Source organism: Bombina bombina, chromosome 5, assembly GCF_027579735.1.
Source record: "Bombina bombina isolate aBomBom1 chromosome 5, aBomBom1.pri, whole genome shotgun sequence".
Lineage (NCBI taxonomy): Eukaryota > Metazoa > Chordata > Amphibia > Anura > Bombinatoridae > Bombina > Bombina bombina.
The window spans coordinates 309626626-309647003 of record NC_069503.1 but is presented as its reverse complement, the minus strand read 5'-3'; the positions used below and the strand labels follow the sequence as shown (position 1 = coordinate 309647003).

At 41.3% G+C, this 20378-nt stretch overlaps 2 protein-coding genes across 2 annotated transcripts in view; one reads left to right on the top strand and one right to left on the bottom strand.

The window, feature by feature from the left end:
* Positions 1-20378, bottom strand: part of GLCCI1 (glucocorticoid induced 1) — a 474455-nt gene that overhangs the window by 426968 nt on the left and 27109 nt on the right. The gene's annotated exons all lie outside the window — the stretch shown is intronic.
* LOC128660311 (WAS/WASL-interacting protein family member 3-like) lies at positions 12655-14563 on the top strand. Its single transcript, XM_053714095.1, is given in 2 exon segments — positions 12655-12961; positions 12963-14563. Coding segments are annotated over 2 exon segments (465 nt in total). The 5' UTR covers positions 12655-12749; the 3' UTR covers positions 13216-14563.

Here is a 20378-nt window from a genome sequence, read left to right as displayed (position 1 = left end):
ATTTTCCACTCCTGGGATGTGGATAGCAGACAGGTGGCAGGAGTGAGACTCCGCCCATAGAATGATTTTGGTCACTTCTTCCATCGCCAGGGAACTCCTTGTTCCCCCCTGATGGTTGATGTACGCAACAGTTGTCATGTTGTCTGATTGAAACCGTATGAACTTGGCCCTCGCTAGCTGAGGCCAAGCCTTGAGAGCATTGAATATCGCTCTCAGTTCCAGAATATTTATCGGTAGAAGAGATTCTTCCCGAGACCAAAGACCCTGAGCTTTCAGGGATCCCCAGACCGCGCCCCAGCCCATCAGACTGGCGTCGGTCGTGACAATGACCCACTCTGGTCTGCGGAAGGTCATCCCTTGTGACAGGTTGTCCAGGGACAGCCACCAACGGAGTGAGTCTCTGGTCCTCTGATTTACTTGTATCCTCGGAGACAAGTTTGTATAGTCCCCATTCCACTGACTGAGCATGCACAGTTGTAATGGTCTTAGATGAATGCGCGCAAAAGGAACTATGTCCATTGCCGCTACCATTAAACCTATCACTTCCATGCACTGCGCTATGGAAGGAAGAGGAACGGAATGAAGTATCCGACAAGAGTCTAGAAGTTTTGTTTTTCTGGCCTCTGTCAGAAAAATCCTCATTTCTAAGGAGTCTATTATTGTCCCCAAGAAGGGAACCCTTGTTGACGGAGATAGAGAACTCTTTTCCACGTTCACTTTCCATCCGTGAGATCTGAGAAAGGCCAGGACAATGTCCGTGTGAGCCTTTGCTTGAGGAAGGGACGACGCTTGAATCAGAATGTCGTCCAAGTAAGGTACTACAGCAATGCCCCTTGGTCTTAGCACAGCTAGAAGGGACCCTAGTACCTTTGTGAAAATCCTTGGAGCAGTGGCTAATCCGAAAGGAAGCGCCACAAACTGGTAATGCTTGTCCAGGAATGCGAACCTTAGGAACCGATGATGTTCCTTGTGGATAGGAATATGTAGATACGCATCCTTTAAATCCACCGTGGTCATGAATTGACCTTCCTGGATGGAAGGAAGAATTGTTCGAATGGTTTCCATTTTGAACGATGGAACCTTGAGAAACTTGTTTAAGATCTTGAGATCTAAGATTGGTCTGAACGTTCCCTCTTTTTTGGGAACTATGAACAGATTGGAGTAGAACCCCATCCCTTGTTCTCCTAATGGAACAGGATGAATCACTCCCATTTTTAACAGGTCTTCTACACAACGTAAGAATGCCTGTCTTTTTATGTGGTCTGAAGACAACTGAGACCTGTGGAACCTCCCCCTTGGGGGAAGCCCCTTGAATTCCAGAAGATAACCTTGGGAGACTATTTCTAGCGCCCAAGGATCCAGAACATCTCTTGCCCAAGCCCGAGCGAAGAGAGAGAGTCTGCCCCCCACCAGATCCGGTCCCGGATCGGGGGCCAACATTTCATGCTGTCTTGGTAGCAGCGGCAGGTTTCTTGGCCTGCTTTCCCTTGTTCCAGCCTTGCATTGGTCTCCAAACTGGCTTGGCTTGAGAAGTATTACCCTCTTGCTTAGAGGACGTAGCACTTTGGGCTGGTCCGTTTCTACGAAAGGGACGAAAATTAGGTTTATTTTTGGCCTTGAAAGGCCGATCCTGAGGAAGGGCATGGCCCTTACCCCCAGTGATATCAGAGATAATCTCTTTCAAGTCAGGGCCAAACAGCGTTTTCCCCTTGAAAGGAATGTTAAGTAGCTTGTTCTTGGAAGACGCATCAGCTGACCAAGATTTCAACCAAAGCGCTCTGCGCGCCACAATAGCAAACCCAGAATTCTTAGCCGCTAACCTAGCCAATTGCAAAGTGGCGTCTAGGGTGAAAGAATTAGCCAATTTGAGAGCATTGATTCTGTCCATAATCTCCTCATAAGGAGGAGAATCACTATCGACCGCCTTTACCAGCTCATCGAACCAGAAACACGCGGCTGTAGTGACAGGGACAATGCATGAAATTGGTTGTAGAAGGTAACCCTGCTGAACAAACATCTTTTTAAGTAAACCTTCTAATTTTTTATCCATAGGATCTTTGAAAGCACAACTATCTTCTATGGGTATAGTGGTGCGTTTGTTTAAAGTGGAAACCGCTCCCTCGACCTTGGGGACTGTCTGCCATAAGTCCTTTCTGGGGTCGACCATAGGAAACAATTTTTTAAATATGGGGGGAGGGACGAAAGGAATACCGGGCCTTTCCCATTCTTTATTTACAATGTCCGCCACCCGCTTGGGTATAGGAAAAGCTTCTGGGAGCCCCGGGACCTCTAGGAACTTGTCCATTTTACATAGTTTCTCTGGGATGACCAACTTGTCACAATCATCCAGAGTGGATAATACCTCCTTAAGCAGAATGCGGAGATGTTCCAACTTAAATTTAAACGTAATCACATCAGGTTCAGCTTGTTGAGAAATGTTCCCTGAATCAGTAATTTCTCCCTCAGACAAAACCTCCCTGGCCCCATCAGACTGGTTTAGGGGCCCTTCAGAACCATTAATATCAGCGTCGTCATGCTCTTCAGTATCTAAAACAGAGCAGTCGCGCTTACGCTGATAAGTGTTCATTTTGGCTAAAATGTTTTTGACAGAATTATCCATTACAGCCGTTAATTGTTGCATAGTAAGGAGTATTGGCGCGCTAGATGTACTAGGGGCCTCCTGAGTGGGCAAGACTCGTGTAGACGAAGGAGGGAATGATGCAGTACCATGCTTACTCCCCTCACTTGAGGAATCATCTTGGGCATCATTGTTATTGTCACATAAATCACATTTATTTAAATGAGAAGGAACTCTGGCTTCCCCACATTCAGAACACAGTCTATCTGGTAGTTCAGACATGTTAAACAGGCATAAACTTGATAACAAAGTACAAAAAACGTTTTAAAATAAAACCGTTACTGTCACTTTAAATTTTAAACTGAACACACTTTATTACTGCAATTGCGAAAAAATATGAAGGAATTGCTCAAAATTCACCAAAATTTCACCACAGTGTCTTAAAGCCTTAAAAGTATTGCACCCCAAATTTGGAAGCTTTAACCCTTAAAATAACGGAACCGGAGCCGTTTTTAACTTTAACCCCTTTACAGTCCCTGGTGTCTGCTTTGCTGAGACCCAACCAAGCCCAAAGGGGAATACGATACCAAATGACGCCTTCAGAAAGTCTTTTCTATGTATCAGAGCTCCTCACACATGCGACTGCATGTCATGCCTCTCAAAAACAAGTGCGCAACACCGGCGCGAAAATGAGGCTCTGCCTATGATTTGTGAAAGCCCCTAAAGAGAAAGGTGTCTAAAAAAGTGCCTGCCGATATAAACTTATCAAAATACCCAGATTAAATGATTCCTCAAGGCTAAATATGTGTTAATAATGAATCGATTTAGCCCAGAAAAAGTCTACAGTCTTAATAAGCCCTTGTGAAGCCCTTATTTACAATCTTAATAAACATGGCTTACCGGATCCCATAGGGAAAATGACAGCTTCCAGCATTACATCGTCTTGTTAGAATGTGTCATACCTCAAGCAGCAAGAGACTGCTCACTGTTCCCCCAACTGAAGTTAATTCCTCTCAACAGTCCTGTGTGGAACAGCCATGGATTTTAGTAACGGTTGCTAAAATCATTTTCCTCATACAAACAGAAATCTTCATCTCTTTTCTGTTTCTGAGTAAATAGTACATACCAGCACTATTTTAAAATAACAAACTCTTGATTGAATAATAAAAACTACAGTTAAAAACTAAAAAACTCTAAGCCATCTCCGTGGAGATGTTGCCTGTACAACGGCAAAGAGAATGACTGGGGTAGGCGGAGCCTAGGAGGGATCATGTGACCAGCTTTGCTGGGCTCTTTGCCATTTCCTGTTGGGGAAGAGAATATCCCACAAGTAAGGATGACGCCGTGGACCGGACACACCTATGTTGGAGAAATATAGTTTGTACTTCTCAACTACTAATAAATCTGCTGCCCCATACATACACCCCTTGCTTATTTGACACCAGGATGACCATTACAAGGCATATTGTTAAAGGGACATAAAAATGCAAATTTTTTCTTTCTTGCTTAAAGGGATAGTAAATCCCAATATTTTCATTCACGATTCAGATAGAGCATGCAATTTTAAGCAACTTTCTAATTTACTCCTGTTATCAATTTTTCTTCGTTATCTTGATATCTTTATTTGAAAAAACAGGAATGAAAGCTATGTAGCCGGCCTATTTTTGGTTCAGAACCCTGGATAGGGCTTGATAATTGGTGGCTATATTTAGCCATCCAATCAGCAAGGCCAACCGAGGACCTAGACCTAAAATGGACCGGCACCAAAGCTTTTATTCCTGCTTTTTCAAACAAAGATATCAATTTTTCTTCGTTATCTTGATAACAGGAGTAAATTAGAAAGTTGCTTAAAATTGCATGCTCTATCTTAATCATGAAAGAAAAAATGGGTTTACTATCCCTTTAAGAAAGAACATTAAATTTTAAACAACTTTCTAGTTTACTTCTTTTATCAAATGTCTGTTTTCTTTGTTGAAAAGCAGGAATGTAAGTGGAGGAGAGTGCCTGTGTCTTCGACACTATATGGTAGCAGTTTTGCAACAATGTTATACATTAGCAAGAACACTAGATGGCAGCACTATTTTCTAGGATTACAGGGAAAACCCTAAACGTGTCAGTAACGTCATACGGCCCCTCGGTCGTAGCATGCGTTTGTTTTAATGGATAAGAATTTTGCACCTTCTCTTTTGCTCATACGCTGTGCTTTTGTGTATTATATATTTTTAAACTGATCAAATAAAGACCCCACCTGTTTTACCCACTGAAGGAGCCGTTCTGGAGTTTTTCTGCATTGCACTTAGCACTATTTCCTGTTATGTAGTGTGTCGGACATGTGCACACTACCTATCAAAATGTCTCTTCAAAAAAAAGAACACAAGAACAAAGATAATTTCCTAATAGAAGTAAATTAGAACCTATCTAAATCATTAAAGAAACAAAATTGGGTTCCATATCCCGTTAAGTTTATCACTGCTAAAGTCCTATTCTAGGCATGATCCTAACATTCCTAAGAAAAAAAAATATATATATGAAACCTCCATTTATCCCATATTTATATCCAGCATTGCTAAGAAATGTATATATATCCTGTGCTCGGTTAAATCTAAGTCATACTAACAGGATAAGACTCCATATGTAATGCATTCATTAAGCCCACTCTAATGTCCATTTCACGAGCGGAAACTAGCTAGGATGGTTATAACTAGTCTTTTCCCTACACAAAAATTTATAGAAAATAGAAAAATCCTTATTTGTGATGCACAGAAGCCAGAGAACTATGGCACCAAAACAGTTTAGTTTTCAAAAAAGAGAATAGTGCAGGGCAGAAAAAAACTAAAGACTATATCACAATTGTAAACTTTAAAAAGGACAGTAAAGATAAGATTAAACTTTAAATTATTTAAATATATCATGCAATTATAAACAAAATTTGCTTCTGTTATCTAATTTGCTTAGTATCCTTTGTTAAAGGACATAGCTGCTAAGTAGGCACTGCTGGGAGCTGGTTGGTGATTGCACATAGATGCCTCACCATATGTGCTTGGCTTGCTTCCAGTAATGCATTGCTACTCCTGAGCCTAATCTCCAACAAATGATACCAAGAGAACAAACTGACAATTGAAGTTATTGTTAAAATTGTTTAACATTGCATGCTTTATGTAAATCATGAACGTTTTCATTTTAAATTATCTTTCCTCTTAACAACTACAGTGGAAATACAAGCCACCAGGACATCTAGGCAATAGGCCCTGGACTTGGTAAAATGCCTTGTCTCTGCTCTCTTTGGGAAGGAAGAGGTGTGAGGTTCACAGCAGCACCTCTTCCGTATGCGATGCATAGCCACAAGAAACTTCTGTCTGACTGACTCCTCTCCATATGGCAGAGAGAGGTGTACCACACTGTTCCAAAGTTTTTCTTTTAGGATTCAGATAGCAGGCAATTTAAAGCAACTTTCTAATTTACTCCTATAATCATTTTTTCTTCGTTCTCTTGCTATCTTTATTTGAAAAGCAAGTATATAAGCTTAGAAGCCTGCCCATTTTGGGTTCAGCACCTGAGTTGCGCTTGCTGATTGGTGGCTACATGTACTATCCCCAAATGTTATCTTTTATGATTCATATAGAGCATGCAATTTTTAAAGTTAATGTAAACTTTGAGGAATGTGTGCCCGTTTTTTAAAAATCCTATTAAAAACAGAATTTATGTTTACCTGATAAATTACTTTCTCCAACGGTGTGTCCGGTCCACGGCGTCATCCTTACTTGTGGGATATTCTCTTCCCCAACAGGAAATGGCAAAGAGCCCAGCACTGCTGGTCACATGATCCCTCCTAGGCTCCGCCTACCCCAGTCATTCGACCGACGTTAAGGAGGAATATTAGCATAGGAGAAACCATATGGTACCGTGGTGACTGTAGTTAAAGAAAATAAATTATCAGACCTGATTAAAAAAACCAGGGCGGGCCGTGGACCGGACACACCGTTGGAGAAAGTAATTTATCAGGTAAACATAAATTCTGTTTTCTCCAACATAGGTGTGTCCGGTCCACGGCGTCATCCTTACTTGTGGGAACCAATACCAAAGCTTTAGGACACGGATGAAGGGAGGGAGCAAATCAGGTCACCTAAATGGAAGGCACCACGGCTTGCAAAACCTTTCTCCCAAAAATAGCCTCAGAAGAAGCAAAAGTATCAAACTTGTAAAATTTTGTAAAAGTGTGCAGTGAAGACCAAGTCGCTGCCCTACATATCTGATCAACAGAAGCCTCGTTCTTGAAGGCCCATGTGGAAGCCACAGCCCTAGTGGAATGAGCCGTGATTCTTTCGGGAGGCTGCCGTCCGGCAGTCTCGTAAGCCAATCTGATGATGCTTTTAATCCAAAAAGAGAGAGAGGTAGAAGTTGCTTTTTGACCTCTCCTTTTACCGGAATAAACAACAAACAAGGAAGATGTTTGTCTAAAATCCTTTGTAGCATCTAAATAGAATTTTAGAGCGCGAACAACATCCAAATTGTGCAACAAACGTTCCTTCTTTGAAACTGGTTTCGGACACAGAGAATGTACGATAATCTCCTGGTTAATGTTTTTGTTAGAAACAACTTTTGGAAGAAAACCAGGTTTAGTACGTAAAACCACCTTATCTGCATGGAACACCAGATAAGGAGGAGAACACTGCAGAGCAGACAATTCTGAAACTCTTCTAGCAGAAGAAATTGCAACTAAAAACAAAACTTTCCAAGATAATAACTTAATATCAACGGAATGTAAGGGTTCAAACGGAGCCCCCTGAAGAACTGAAAGAACTAAGTTGAGACTCCAAGGAGGAGTCAAAGGTTTGTAAACAGGCTTAATTCTAACCAGAGCCTGAACAAAGGCTTGAACATCTGGCACAGCTGCCAGCTTTTTGTGAAGTAACACAGACAAGGCAGAAATCTGTCCCTTCAGGGAACTAGCAGATAATCCTTTTTCCAATCCTTCTTGAAGGAAGGATAGAATCTTAGGAATCTTAACCTTGTCCCAAGGGAATCCTTTAGATTCACACCAACAGATATATTTTTTCCAAATTTTGTGGTAAATCTTTCTAGTAACAGGCTTTCTGGCCTGAACAAGAGTATTGATAACAGAATCTGAGAACCCTCGCTTCGATAAGATCAAGCGTTCAATCTCCAAGCAGTCAGCTGGAGTGAAACCAGATTCGGATGTTCGAACGGACCCTGAACAAGAAGGTCTCGTCTCAAAGGTAGCTTCCAAGGTGGAGCCGATGACATATTCACCAGATCTGCATACCAAGTCCTGCGTGGCCACGCAGGAGCTATCAAGATCACCGACGCCCTCTCCTGATTGATCCTGGCTACCAGCCTGGGGATGAGAGGAAACGGCGGGAACACATAAGCTAGTTTGAAGGTCCAAGGTGCTACTAGTGCATCCACTAGAGACGCCTTGGGATCCCTGGATCTGGACCCGTAGCAAGGAACTTTGAAGTTCTGACGAGAGGCCATCAGATCCATGTCTGGAATGCCCCACAGCTGAGTGACTTGGGCAAAGATTTCCGGATGGAGTTCCCACTCCCCCGGATGCAATGTCTGACGACTCAGAAAATCCGCTTCCCAATTTTCCACTCCTGGGATGTGGATAGCAGACAGGTGGCAGGAGTGAGACTCCGCCCATAGAATGATTTTGGTCACTTCTTCCATCGCTAGGGAACTCCTTGTTCCCCCCTGATGGTTGATGTACGCAACAGTTGTCATGTTGTCTGATTGAAACCGTATGAACTTGGCCCTCGCTAGCTGAGGCCAAGCCTTGAGAGCATTGAATATCGCTCTCAGTTCCAGAATATTTATCGGTAGAAGAGATTCTTCCCGAGACCAAAGACTCTGAGCTTTCAGGGATCCCCAGACCGCGCCCCAGCCCATCAGACTGGCGTCGGTCGTGACGATGACCCACTCCGGTCTGCGGAATGTCATCCCTTGTGACAGGTTGTCCAGGGACAGCCACCAACGGAGTGAGTCTCTGGTCCTCTGATTTACTTGTATCTTCGGAGACAAGTCTGTATAGTCCCCATTCCACTGACTGAGCATGCACAGTTGTAATGGTCTTAGATGAATGCGCGCAAAAGGAACTATGTCCATTGCCGCTACCATCAAACCGATCACTTCCACGCACTGCGCTATGGAAGGAAGAGGAACGGAATGAAGTATCCGACAAGAGTCTAGAAGTTTTGTTTTTCTGGCCTCTGTCAGAAAAATCCTCATTTCTAAGGAGTCTATTATTGTTCCCAAGAAGGGAACCCTTGTTGACGGAGATAGAGAACTCTTTTCCACGTTCACTTTCCATCCGTGAGATCTGAGAAAGGCCAGGACAATGTCCGTGTGAGCCTTTGCTTGAGGAAGGGACGACGCTTGAATCAGAATGTCGTCCAAGTAAGGTACTACAGCAATGCCCCTTGGTCTTAGCACAGCTAGAAGGGACCCTAGTACCTTTGTGAAAATCCTTGGAGCAGTGGCTAATCCGAAAGGAAGCGCCACGAACTGGTAATGCTTGTCCAGGAATGCGAACCTTAGGAACCGATGATGTTCCTTGTGGATAGGAATATGTAGATACGCATCCTTTAAATCCACTGTGGTCATGAATTGACCTTCCTGGATGGAAGGAAGAATAGTTCGAATGGTTTCCATCTTGAACGATGGAACCTTGAGAAACTTGTTTAAGATCTTGAGATCTAAGATTGGTCTGAACGTTCCCTCTTTTTTGGGAACTATGAACAGATTGGAGTAGAACCCCATCCCTTGTTCTCTTAATGGAACAGGATGAATCACTCCCATTTTTAACAGGTCTTCTACACAATGTAAGAATGCCTGTCTTTTTATGTGGTCTGAAGACAACTGAGACCTGTGGAACCTCCCCCTTGGGGGAAGCCCCTTGAATTCCAGAAGATAACCTTGGGAGACTATTTCTAGCGCCCAAGGATCCAGAACATCTCTTGCCCAAGCCTGAGCGAAGAGAGAGAGTCTGCCCCCCACCAGATCCGGTCCCGGATCGGGGGCCAACATTTCATGCTGTCTTGGTAGCAGTGGCAGGTTTCTTGGCCTGCTTTCCCTTGTTCCAGCCTTGCATTGGTCTCCAAGCTGGCTTGGCTTGAGAAGTATTACCCTCTTGCTTAGAGGACGTAGCACTTTGGGCTGGTCCATTTCTACGAAAGGGACGAAAATTAGGTTTATTTTTTGCCTTGAAAGGCCGATCCTGAGGAAGGGCGTGGCCCTTACCCCCAGTGATATCAGAGATAATCTCTTTCAAGTCGGGGCCAAACAGCGTTTTCCCCTTGAAAGGAATGTTAAGTAGCTTGTTCTTGGAAGACGCATCAGCTGACCAAGATTTCAACCAAAGCGCTCTGCGCGCCACAATAGCAAACCCAGAATTCTTAGCCGCTAACCTAGCCAATTGCAAAGTGGCGTCTAGGGTGAAAGAATTAGCCAATTTGAGAGCATTGATTCTGTCCATAATCTCCTCATAAGGAGGAGAATCACTATCGACCGCCTTTATCAGCTCATCGAACCAGAAACATGCGGCTGTAGCTACAGGGACAATGCATGAAATTGGTTGTAGAAGGTAACCCTGCTGAACAAACATCCTTTTAAGTAAACCTTCTAATTTTTTATCCATAGGATCTTTGAAAGCACAACTATCCTCTATGGGTATAGTGGTGCGTTTGTTTAAAGTGGAAACCGCTCCCTCGACCTTGGGGACTGTCTGCCATAAGTCCTTTCTGGGGTCGACCATAGGAAACAATTTTTTAAATATGGGGGGAGGGACGAAAGGAATACCGGGCCTTTCCCATTCTTTATTAACAATGTCCGCCACCCGCTTGGGTATAGGAAAAGCTTCTGGGAGCCCCGGGACCTCTAGGAACTTGTCCATTTTACATAGTTTCTCTGGGATGACCAACTTGTCACAATCATCCAGAGTGGATAATACCTCCTTAAGCAGAATGCGGAGATGTTCCAACTTGAATTTAAACGTAATCACATCAGGTTCAGCTTGTTGAGAAATGTTCCCAGAATCAGTAATTTCTCCCTCAGACAAAACCTCCCTGGCCCCATCAGACTGGGTTAGGGGCCCTTCAGAACCATTATTATCAGCGTCGTCATGCTCTTCAGTATCTAAAACAGAGCAGTCGCGCTTACGCTGATAAGTGTTCATTTTGGCTAAAATGTTTTTGACAGAATTATCCATTACAGCCGTTAATTGTTGCATAGTAAGGAGTATTGGCGCGCTAGATGTACTAGGGGCCTCCTGAGTGGGCAAGACTCGTGTAGACGAAGGAGGGAATGATGCAGTACCATGCTTACTCCCCTCACTTGAGGAATCATCTTGGGCATCATTGTCATTGTCACATAAATCACATTTATTTAAATGAGAAGGAACTCTGGCTTCCCCACATTCAGAACACAGTCTATCTGGTATTTCAGACATGTTAAACAGGCATAAACTTGATAACAAAGTACAAAAAACGTTTTAAAATAAAACCGTTACTGTCACTTTAAATTTTAAACTGAACACACTTTATTACTGCAATTGCGAAAAAACATGAAGGAATTGTTCAAAATTCACCAAATTTTCACCACAGTGTCTTAAAGCCTTCAAAGTATTGCACACCAAATTTGGAAGCTTTAACCCTTAAAATAACGGAACCGGAGCCGTTTTTAACTTTAACCCCTTTACAGTCCCTGGTATCTGCTTTGCTGAGACCCAACCAAGCCCAAAGGGGAATACGATACCAAATGACGCCTTCAGAAAGTCTTTTCTAAGTATCAGAGCTCCTCTCACATGCGACTGCATGTCATGCCTCTCAAAAACAAGTGCGCAACACCGGCGCGAAAATGAGGCTCTGCCTATGATTTGGGAAAGCCCCTAAAGAATAAGGTGTCTAAAACAGTGCCTGCCGATATTATTATATCAAAATACCCAGAATAAATGGATTCCTCAAGGCTAAATATGTGTTAATAATGAATCGATTTAGCCCAGAAAAAGTCTACAGTCTTAATAAGCCCTTGTAAAGCCCTTATTTACGATCTTAATAAACATGGCTTACCGGATCCCATAGGGAAAATGACAGCTTCCAGCATTACATCGTCTTGTTAGAATGTGCCATACCTCAAGCAGCAAGAGACTGCTCACTGTTCCCCCAACTGAAGTTAATTGCTCTCAACAGTCCTGTGTGGAACAGCCATGGATTTTAGTGACGGTTGCTAAAATCATTTTCCTCATACAAACAGAAATCTTCATCTCTTTTCTGTTTCTGAGTAAATAGTACATACCAGCACTATTTCAAAATAACAAACTCTTGATTGAATAATAAAAACTACAGTTAAACACTAAAAAACTCTAAGCCATCTCCGTGGAGATGTTGCCTGTACAACGGCAAAGAGAATGACTGGGGTAGGCGGAGCCTAGGAGGGATCATGTGACCAGCTTTGCTGGGCTCTTTGCCATTTCCTGTTGGGGAAGAGAATATCCCACAAGTAAGGATGACGCCGTGGACCGGACACACCTATGTTGGAGAAAACAGGGGCACTTTCATTCATCAAAGTTTACATTTTAGCCGTTTTGTTAAAATACTTACCTTTTCTTCATGAAGCCGGACCAGCAATCCCCCCGCCTGCCGCTCGTCCGTTCATAGGTCAGAAATGAAGAATATGGCTTCCTGCAATTACAGCATGGCCTCAGGCAATGTTTGCTCGGGGGGGGGGGGGGAGAAGCCGTATTCTTCATTTCTGACGTAAGATGAGACTAGCGGGGGAATTGCTGGTCGGCTTCATGAAGAAAAGGTAAGTATTTTAACAAAAAGGCTGAAATGTAATCTTTGATGAATGATAGTGCCCCTGTTTTTAATAGGTTTATTAAAAAACGGCCACACATTCCTCAAAGTTTAGATTCACTTTAAGTAACTAATTTGTTCCTATTATCATGTTTTTCTTCGTTCTCTTGAAATCTTTATTTGAAAAAGCAGGAATAAAAGCTTAGGAGCCAGACCGCCCAGAGAAAGCACAGGCAGGCAGGAGCTGTGTAGTTCGTCTAGAAGAGCAAGTTGGAATACACTGTTTGCAGGAACAAGGCGAGACTTTGCAGGGGACACCAGGTCCTGGACAGCGGTAAAAGTGATTTGATACCTGAGCTATGTCGGCTCCTCCCCCTCCACCCCCACCTGCACCACCTCCACCATTTTGTGGCCCACCTGCACCAACCCAGGGTAGATCAGCTCCTGTAAAACCAAAACAAGAATTATCAGGCCGTTCAGCTTTGCTTTCTGACATTGAAAAAGGGGCACGTTTGAAAAAAGTAGCACAGACCAATGATCGAAGTGCGCCTCAAATTCAAAATGCTAAAAAAAAACTCAGAAAATGTCAAAGCTTCAGGGTTACCTACCCCAGGAGGGTTATTTGCCGGAGGATTTCCTGCACTTAAACCAATGGGCCAAAGAGATACTCCAGGAACTAAAATTGCTGTCCAGGCTTCAGGACCAAGAGCAAGTTCTCCAAAACCGCAAGAACAAAAAGCAATAATAGAAAATATTCTGAAAGTTCCTGTGCTCCCGATCCACCTAAACCAGCAAATAATTATTTGTCATCCACCTGTGCATTGAGAACTCCCCCACCAAGACCAAACATTCTTGGTACTTCATATCGTCCACCACCTCCAGTTCCACCAACTGGCAGTAAACCTCAACTGCATATGCAGCCATCTTCAGCTGGGCCACCATTTAAAGAAAGGTCAGCAAAAAATGCATTGCCAAATCCTCCACCAATACCACCTCCACTTCCTCAAGAGGAGAAACCATCAAGGAATCAAGATACTTCTCATACTTTGAATCCAGCACCATCTGCACTTCTTCTTCATCCTGGATTTCATGGAAGAAAATCAGAATTCTTAAACCCTTCTCCTCCACCAAATGAAGATATGGTATATGCCAACGATCTTCTTCCTCCTCCTTTTGTAAATCATGAAGATCAAGAAAGTGCATTTGAGCAATATGACGAATACCCTTTAAAAAAATAATATTTTGCCTCCTCCTCCCCCACCTCTTCCATCTATGTCGTTATTTGATAAACGAAGATTATCTGAGCCATTTCCACTACCTCCAAATTATATTTTGGAACAGAGCAGAACACATCCATCAAAACCTCAACCATCCCCTCCTCCTATACCTGGAAGATTAAGGAGAAATGCAGTGCCTCCTCCTGCTCCTCCTCCAAGGTCACCGAATACAGAACTGTCCAACAACCAGAGACGTAATTCATCACCCCAAACCATCCCTCTTCCTCATCACGGATTCAAGGGCCAACATCAGAGAGACCCCCCACAGGAAGGGAATCGGAAACCAAAAAGATGATTTTGAATCTAAATTTTCCTTTCATACATTGGAAGATGTACAACCCCCAGAGATATTTGTGTTTATAGAACGCATTTACCCTAGCAGGTTGTGTGGAAGACGCCAAGAACCACCATCTCCACCACCGCCACCTCCACCAATGAGACACCAGAGATGAGAATAGTGTATCTGCAATGACCAATGAACAAAAAGGGGATATATTTGTAAAAAAAAAAAAATCCGTCATAATATGATTTCCTCTAGTACTTGTTCCTATTATACTAGGAATATGTTCTATTCTAAATTAATATTATATTCTAATCTAAAGCAATAGAGAACCCAACTGTAATATACTTATGTATGGACCTTACCATATATTTGGTATATGAACGTTTTAATTCAAATGATTAATGAAGGGATTCTTCAAAAACAGCAATGCTAATGCTGATGTGTATAACATTACCGTGTTGCATGTTTTTTTTTAATGTACCATGTGACTATACATTTTTAGATGAAGGGTATTTCTTGACTTTATAAATGCCTCAGAATATTCATGTAGAGGCCTAAGACAGGCTTCTGCAAAAGATTAGTGGCTGCTGAATATGTTGTTTGCCATCCTGTATACTGGAAAACATTTAAAATATGGTCTCCTACTATGGTCTAACACAAATAATTCCTGAATGTGAAAGGATAACCAAGATTTTTCCTCACATTTTAACAAGTTTATCTTTTATTTACTTGGAAGTTACACCGGAAACTGCCAAATGAAATGCTGCTTGTCTCTATCTTGTAGACAAGGGGTTTAATAACAAAGCACTTAAACGTTTTAAAAATACTATTTTAGTGATATTTTCATCTTTAAGTTTTGTTTGTTAAAAAATAGAAATGTGTAAATATAAATCTAGTTTTTGTGCTGTGTAGTTGTTTCTAGGCCCACCATTAGAGCTTTCAGGGTTGTTCTTATGAGACAATTTGCAGTCTGTTCATAAGGATGAGTTGTTCACAAATAAATAGGGTTTGCAACAACATATTAAGAATATTTGAAAGCACTCCTGTCATATAGTGCTTCCGACATTTGCACACTACTAACCAAGAAAACAAAAAAGAAAGTACATTTCATCGTAATTGTACATTTGAAAGTTGTTTAAAATTGCACACTGTGTCTAAACCATAAAGGTTCAAATTTTAAAGGGCCATAATACCCAAATGTTGAAGCACTTGAAAGTGATGCAGTATAGCTGTAAAAAGCTGACTAGAAAATATCACCTGCACATCTCTATGTAAAAAAGGAAGATATTTACCTCAAAAAGTATTCACACTTCACTGTAAAGAGCCCTTAAGCAGCCAATCAGAATGCTACTACCAGGACTTGCAAGGGAGTGTGCATTTGGCATGTGCAGGCACATTCATGTTGCTTTTCTATTCAGTTTAATCCTTTCCTGCCGTTGCCGTCCTAACTGCGCTTGACTCAGCGTTTGGCTGTCCTGAAGCCATACCCGCTTCCTAAATGGGATCACAGGCTGGAGGGTGTGCCTAGCATCATAGGCGCCCCTCGACCCGATCTCATCATTGAAATCATGCAATCGCATGAGCGATCGCGTGATTTCAATTTTTACTTATTTGTTTACATCGGAACTTTGTCCTGGCAGGAAGGGGTTAAGGAACGTTTTTTTAACTTGCTGTTGGACAACACCTTAAGTATAACTGTTCACAGAGCACTTACTCTGGTGAGCTGAAGAAATTATGAGGTAAAATATCATCCCTTTTATCTATTGATAAGCCATGATTTGGCAGCCTGAATATCAGTTTATTCATAGAATCCATGTTTCCAGTAGACATAAATATGTGCGTCTCCAGCTATACAGAATTGGTTCACACATTGGAATAGCAATGCTAGTCCAGTAATTCAATGCAAAATCAGTACCATACCTTTTTATTGGGCTATCCTCTAGGATAATGTTTTGTAAGAAAAGGGCACTAACAATATGGGTCAGTTTTATGGAATATACAAATCATAACTTAAAATAGAGGGGTTAACATAAAATCATACATGAAGTGATCCAGATAATTCAGTAGAACGACATGAAGAGCAATAAATAGTGTAGAATGAAGTAATAGTTGGAAAGATCAATCAAAGAGAGTATATAACATTTGTCTGTTAAAAGAAAAAAAACAATACAGTAAAACCATATTTAACACAAACAAAATAAATATGCTGGTGCCTAATATATGTATATATATATATATATATATATATATATATATATATATATATATGCTTTACTTTCCTGCTTTTAAAATAAAGATAACAAGAGAACAAAGAAAAATTGTTAATAGGAGTAAATTAGAAAGTTGCTTAAAATTGTAAAAAAAAAAAAAAAAAAAAAAAAAAAGCTTAGGAGCCAGTACATTTTAAGTTCAGCACCTGGGTAGCACTTGCTGATTGGTGGCTACATTTATCCACCAATCAGCAAGCGATATCCTTTGTGTTAAAAGAAGACAAATTTATACGAGTAATTAATACATTTGCTTTATAAATGTCATGCTATATCCGAATCATGAAAGAAAACATTTGAGTTTCGTATTCATAAATTTCCTAAAGTGTAACATAGCATCCAATGCTGACTAAAGCACTTAGAGGTACAAAAGGTTAAATCACTGCTGTGTGTTTAGAGGCAATCCACGGGTTAAATCTCTAACAAATGTTGTATCTGCAATCAAGAATTCAAATAAAGACTGCACGTCACACAGCAGTTATTTAAATCCTTGACTGCAATATGCCCTGAACTAAAAATATACAGCTTTTTGTTGCTACAAACTAAATTTATAACTTGTCATGTGGTGACATGAAGCTAGAATACAAATCCAAACCAAGACTCGGTCTCTTATACAGAAAACTGATGACAGAGATGGTGTCACTTTTTTTTCTTGCATCGAGTGATACAATTTTTTCTGTCCAGTGTCAAACTTAATATTCACACAATTTTCAGAATATCTATTTTACAGCACACTCACAATGATTAACCCTCCCTTGTTCTAACAGATATCCTGACAATTGCACCAGCTACTTGCTCTGAAGGAACAGGTGCCATCTCTGCATACTCAGTGCATGAGGGTACAGTATTGATGAGAAATCTGTGTAAGATATAGAGAAATAGCACACACTTCCTTATGTATACACCACACAACTTTCCAGAGTACTGATGAAAAATGTCTGTAGCTGCCAGAGATAGGAAAACACATCTAAGTAGGAACAAACCACGGTGCCTTTGGCCAAACACATCTAAACACAATAATGTTACCTGTGTTAACTTTTTTTTTTTTATTGGAATGCACAATTGAGTAACAAACACTGCACTTTCCTTTAGCCCTACTGTCACACAACATAAAGACAATGAACATTAAGAAGGGAAAACGTCAAGAAGCCGATAACTTTCCATGTAGTTTTAAAATAGGTAATAATTTGAGGAGGACAAATCACTCTCTGGCTTAGAACAATTAAAAAAAATAAAAAGGGTCGCTAGCTGTTCTTGACTACAAGTAAACTTCACAAATTGTAATGACAGGGTGGGGATGGGTTAGTGCTAGTGAAACAGATGGCAGTGCACGGATTGCTGTTGCAGTGTCTGGGTGATCATGTCGCTCATTCAGGCTTTGCGGGGGCACAGCACCTTATGTGGCTGCAGCTGTCCAGTTCAGAGACCACAAGTACAGAAGAAGCATGTCAGTCCATCAAGCATACAATTCCCTCAAGCACAAACTCCTGCAGGTTAAAAACAACAATATTTTACTACAAGGTACTCGCTGAAGATTGTTTTTTGTGTGCTTTCTATATGATTGTGACCACACTGCTCCCATTGTTGTATGATTAATATAAGTAAAATACATAGGTATGTTTGTAATAAAAAGGACAGTTATAAGGGGACTGATGGATGACTTCTTAAAACAGTGTTGTAAAACTTGAACTGTAGCATGACTTTGCTTTTTACAAATGTTGCATGCAACACATGAAAGAGGGATTAAAGGCTTTTTTGCAATATGTTGCATAGATCAGATTTCCCTTTTCGTGGTATAATTCTAGAGTAAAGGTGCCTATAGAACAGGAAAATATATGTATATAACGTATAAGCAGACAGCTCATTAAATAAAGAAATGTGTAATAATGATTTAGAGTATTTTGCAGCACACCCACTTTATAGATGTTTCAATCCATTGGCTTTGCCCTTTAAAAACTTCAATGAAGGGATATTAAAATTGCCCAGTCCAGACTTAGTAACAGATCTTGTTGGAAATAAAGAATTCTGAACATTTCTTTACATTTAAATATTAAGGTTACAATCTTTAGAAAGCTTTTAAAAAATATTAGCTAAATTCATGGGAAAAAAAAAAAAAAACGAAAAACCTATGAGGGCCTTTAGTTTGCTCCTACCATCATGCTACAGGTCTATGCAATACATCCGGATTTAACATACGGTTTCAAAATACAGAAATTAACCCTATCCATCACATCCAGTAAGCATGACTGTAAGAAACAGAGCTTTAAAGTGAATATTAAGTTTGATGAATCAGTGCCCGGTTTTTAAAAACCCTATTAAAAACAGGGGCACATTCATTCATTAAACTTTACATTTCACTTGTTTTGTTAAAATACTTACCTTTGGTATTTGGAGACTGTATCTAAAGCATTAGTGAGACAAATGGAAGCAACAGTGCTGTGAGCCGGGATATGGGCTAGTGCATCCATCAGAGGATACAGCACATCTAGGGCGGAGGGGATGCCAGGAGAGCGGGGCAAATTTGAGGATAGAGGTAACCCACTTCCAAAACAGGGGAGAGCTACGAACACATTGAAAGTATCACTGCATGGGGGGGCGGAGCCAACTGCCTACAGGATCAGTTGCACATTACAGGAGCTCCGGCTCTTAATTCAGAAGATTAAGGCAAAACTATGCTTTAATAAATATTAGCACAGCTTTTTTGGATCACCTCTGCATGCTCTCTACATAAGGGATTGTCTAGATGGGGTCAGACAGCCTGCCAGCATATTTCAGTGTCTTTTAATCGCACCACGTGGCTTTCCAGTGAACAAGTTACAATAAGCCTATTATCTTTGATTGAAGAGGCTCACTTTCTACACCTAATCTACTCTTTGATGTGGGTAAACGCTACCTTTACAGTGATCTTAACTATTGTTTTAATACCCCTTCGAGTGACATGGCAGCCGTGGTAGATTGGGAAATAACAGCCCTTGGCTTTATAGAGGCCTCCTTCCGGCTTTTGGAGGCGTTTGTGATCAGGACCCCCGCTGATAAAACCCATAATAGCCTGCCTACCAACCACACCGTTCAGAGATGCGGTACGCTTGAGGAGGGAGAGTACCCGTTGGACTTAGTAGCGGTCAAATCTACTGATGGGGTAGAAGTAACTCCGCAGAGCGCACCAATAATTCAGCAGAGTCTGACACAAAGATGGCGGGCGGTAGCCGGGCAGAAAATATACTCCTACCTTGCCTCCACAGTACCCCGCTTCAGTGATAGTGGTGTCGGTCCGGGAGGGACTCTCGGAGCTGGCTGACCAATATACAAGCGGTACATTCAAATGTCTTAATGGAGATTTTGGGTGAGCCTGAGCACATCGGAAATACCGTGAGTCCCCTTTATCCACATACCTTGCTAGTCTTGCCTGCTAAGCCTCACATGATGAACGATATTGTTGGCAGAGAAGAGGGGCTGCAGCAGAAGTATTCAGAGACCACAATTCTCAGAGGCATTGGTTAAGGATCTATAGCAGTTCTATATTGAGGACTCAAGACATGGACAAATCTCCTACATATTGAGGGGCTATGTCTACAAAATGTTATTGCGATTTTCATAGCTGCTTCTTTTATTAATCTGTTTAACCCCTTGTTATTGTTTGGCCCTGAACATATTTATTAGATGCATAGTAGACTGTATCACTCTTGGTTTTTACTATATCTTATCTGCTCCCTATCAGAAGCTCACTTTGCTCAGTTATTATTGCTCCAAGGATGGACACAAGTTAATGTAGGTCTGCATCCTTCTCTTCACCTCATAAGCAGAACTCTTGTATTATAGAAATTGGGACTACTCAAATTAATATGCTAAGGTTATACCTTTTGATTGCAGCTTGAATAGGCATGTTAATTATCAAAGTTTCCTGCTGACTCGTTCAACTATGTTTTATATATGCTAACTAGACTGTTTTCTGGGATGATGATAATGTTTATATACTGTGTTATATCATATCTATAGGCTCCTTATGTTTGCACTCCCCGTGAGATTAACAGAATTTCAATATTTCACTGTATAGCTTCCCCAAACTTACAAGCTCTCATACTGTATATATACTCATTGTACTTGGGTGCAATTTGTGTGCGTGACTTCTTGTCGCCAGCGGCCGAGGTGGCGGGATGTTAT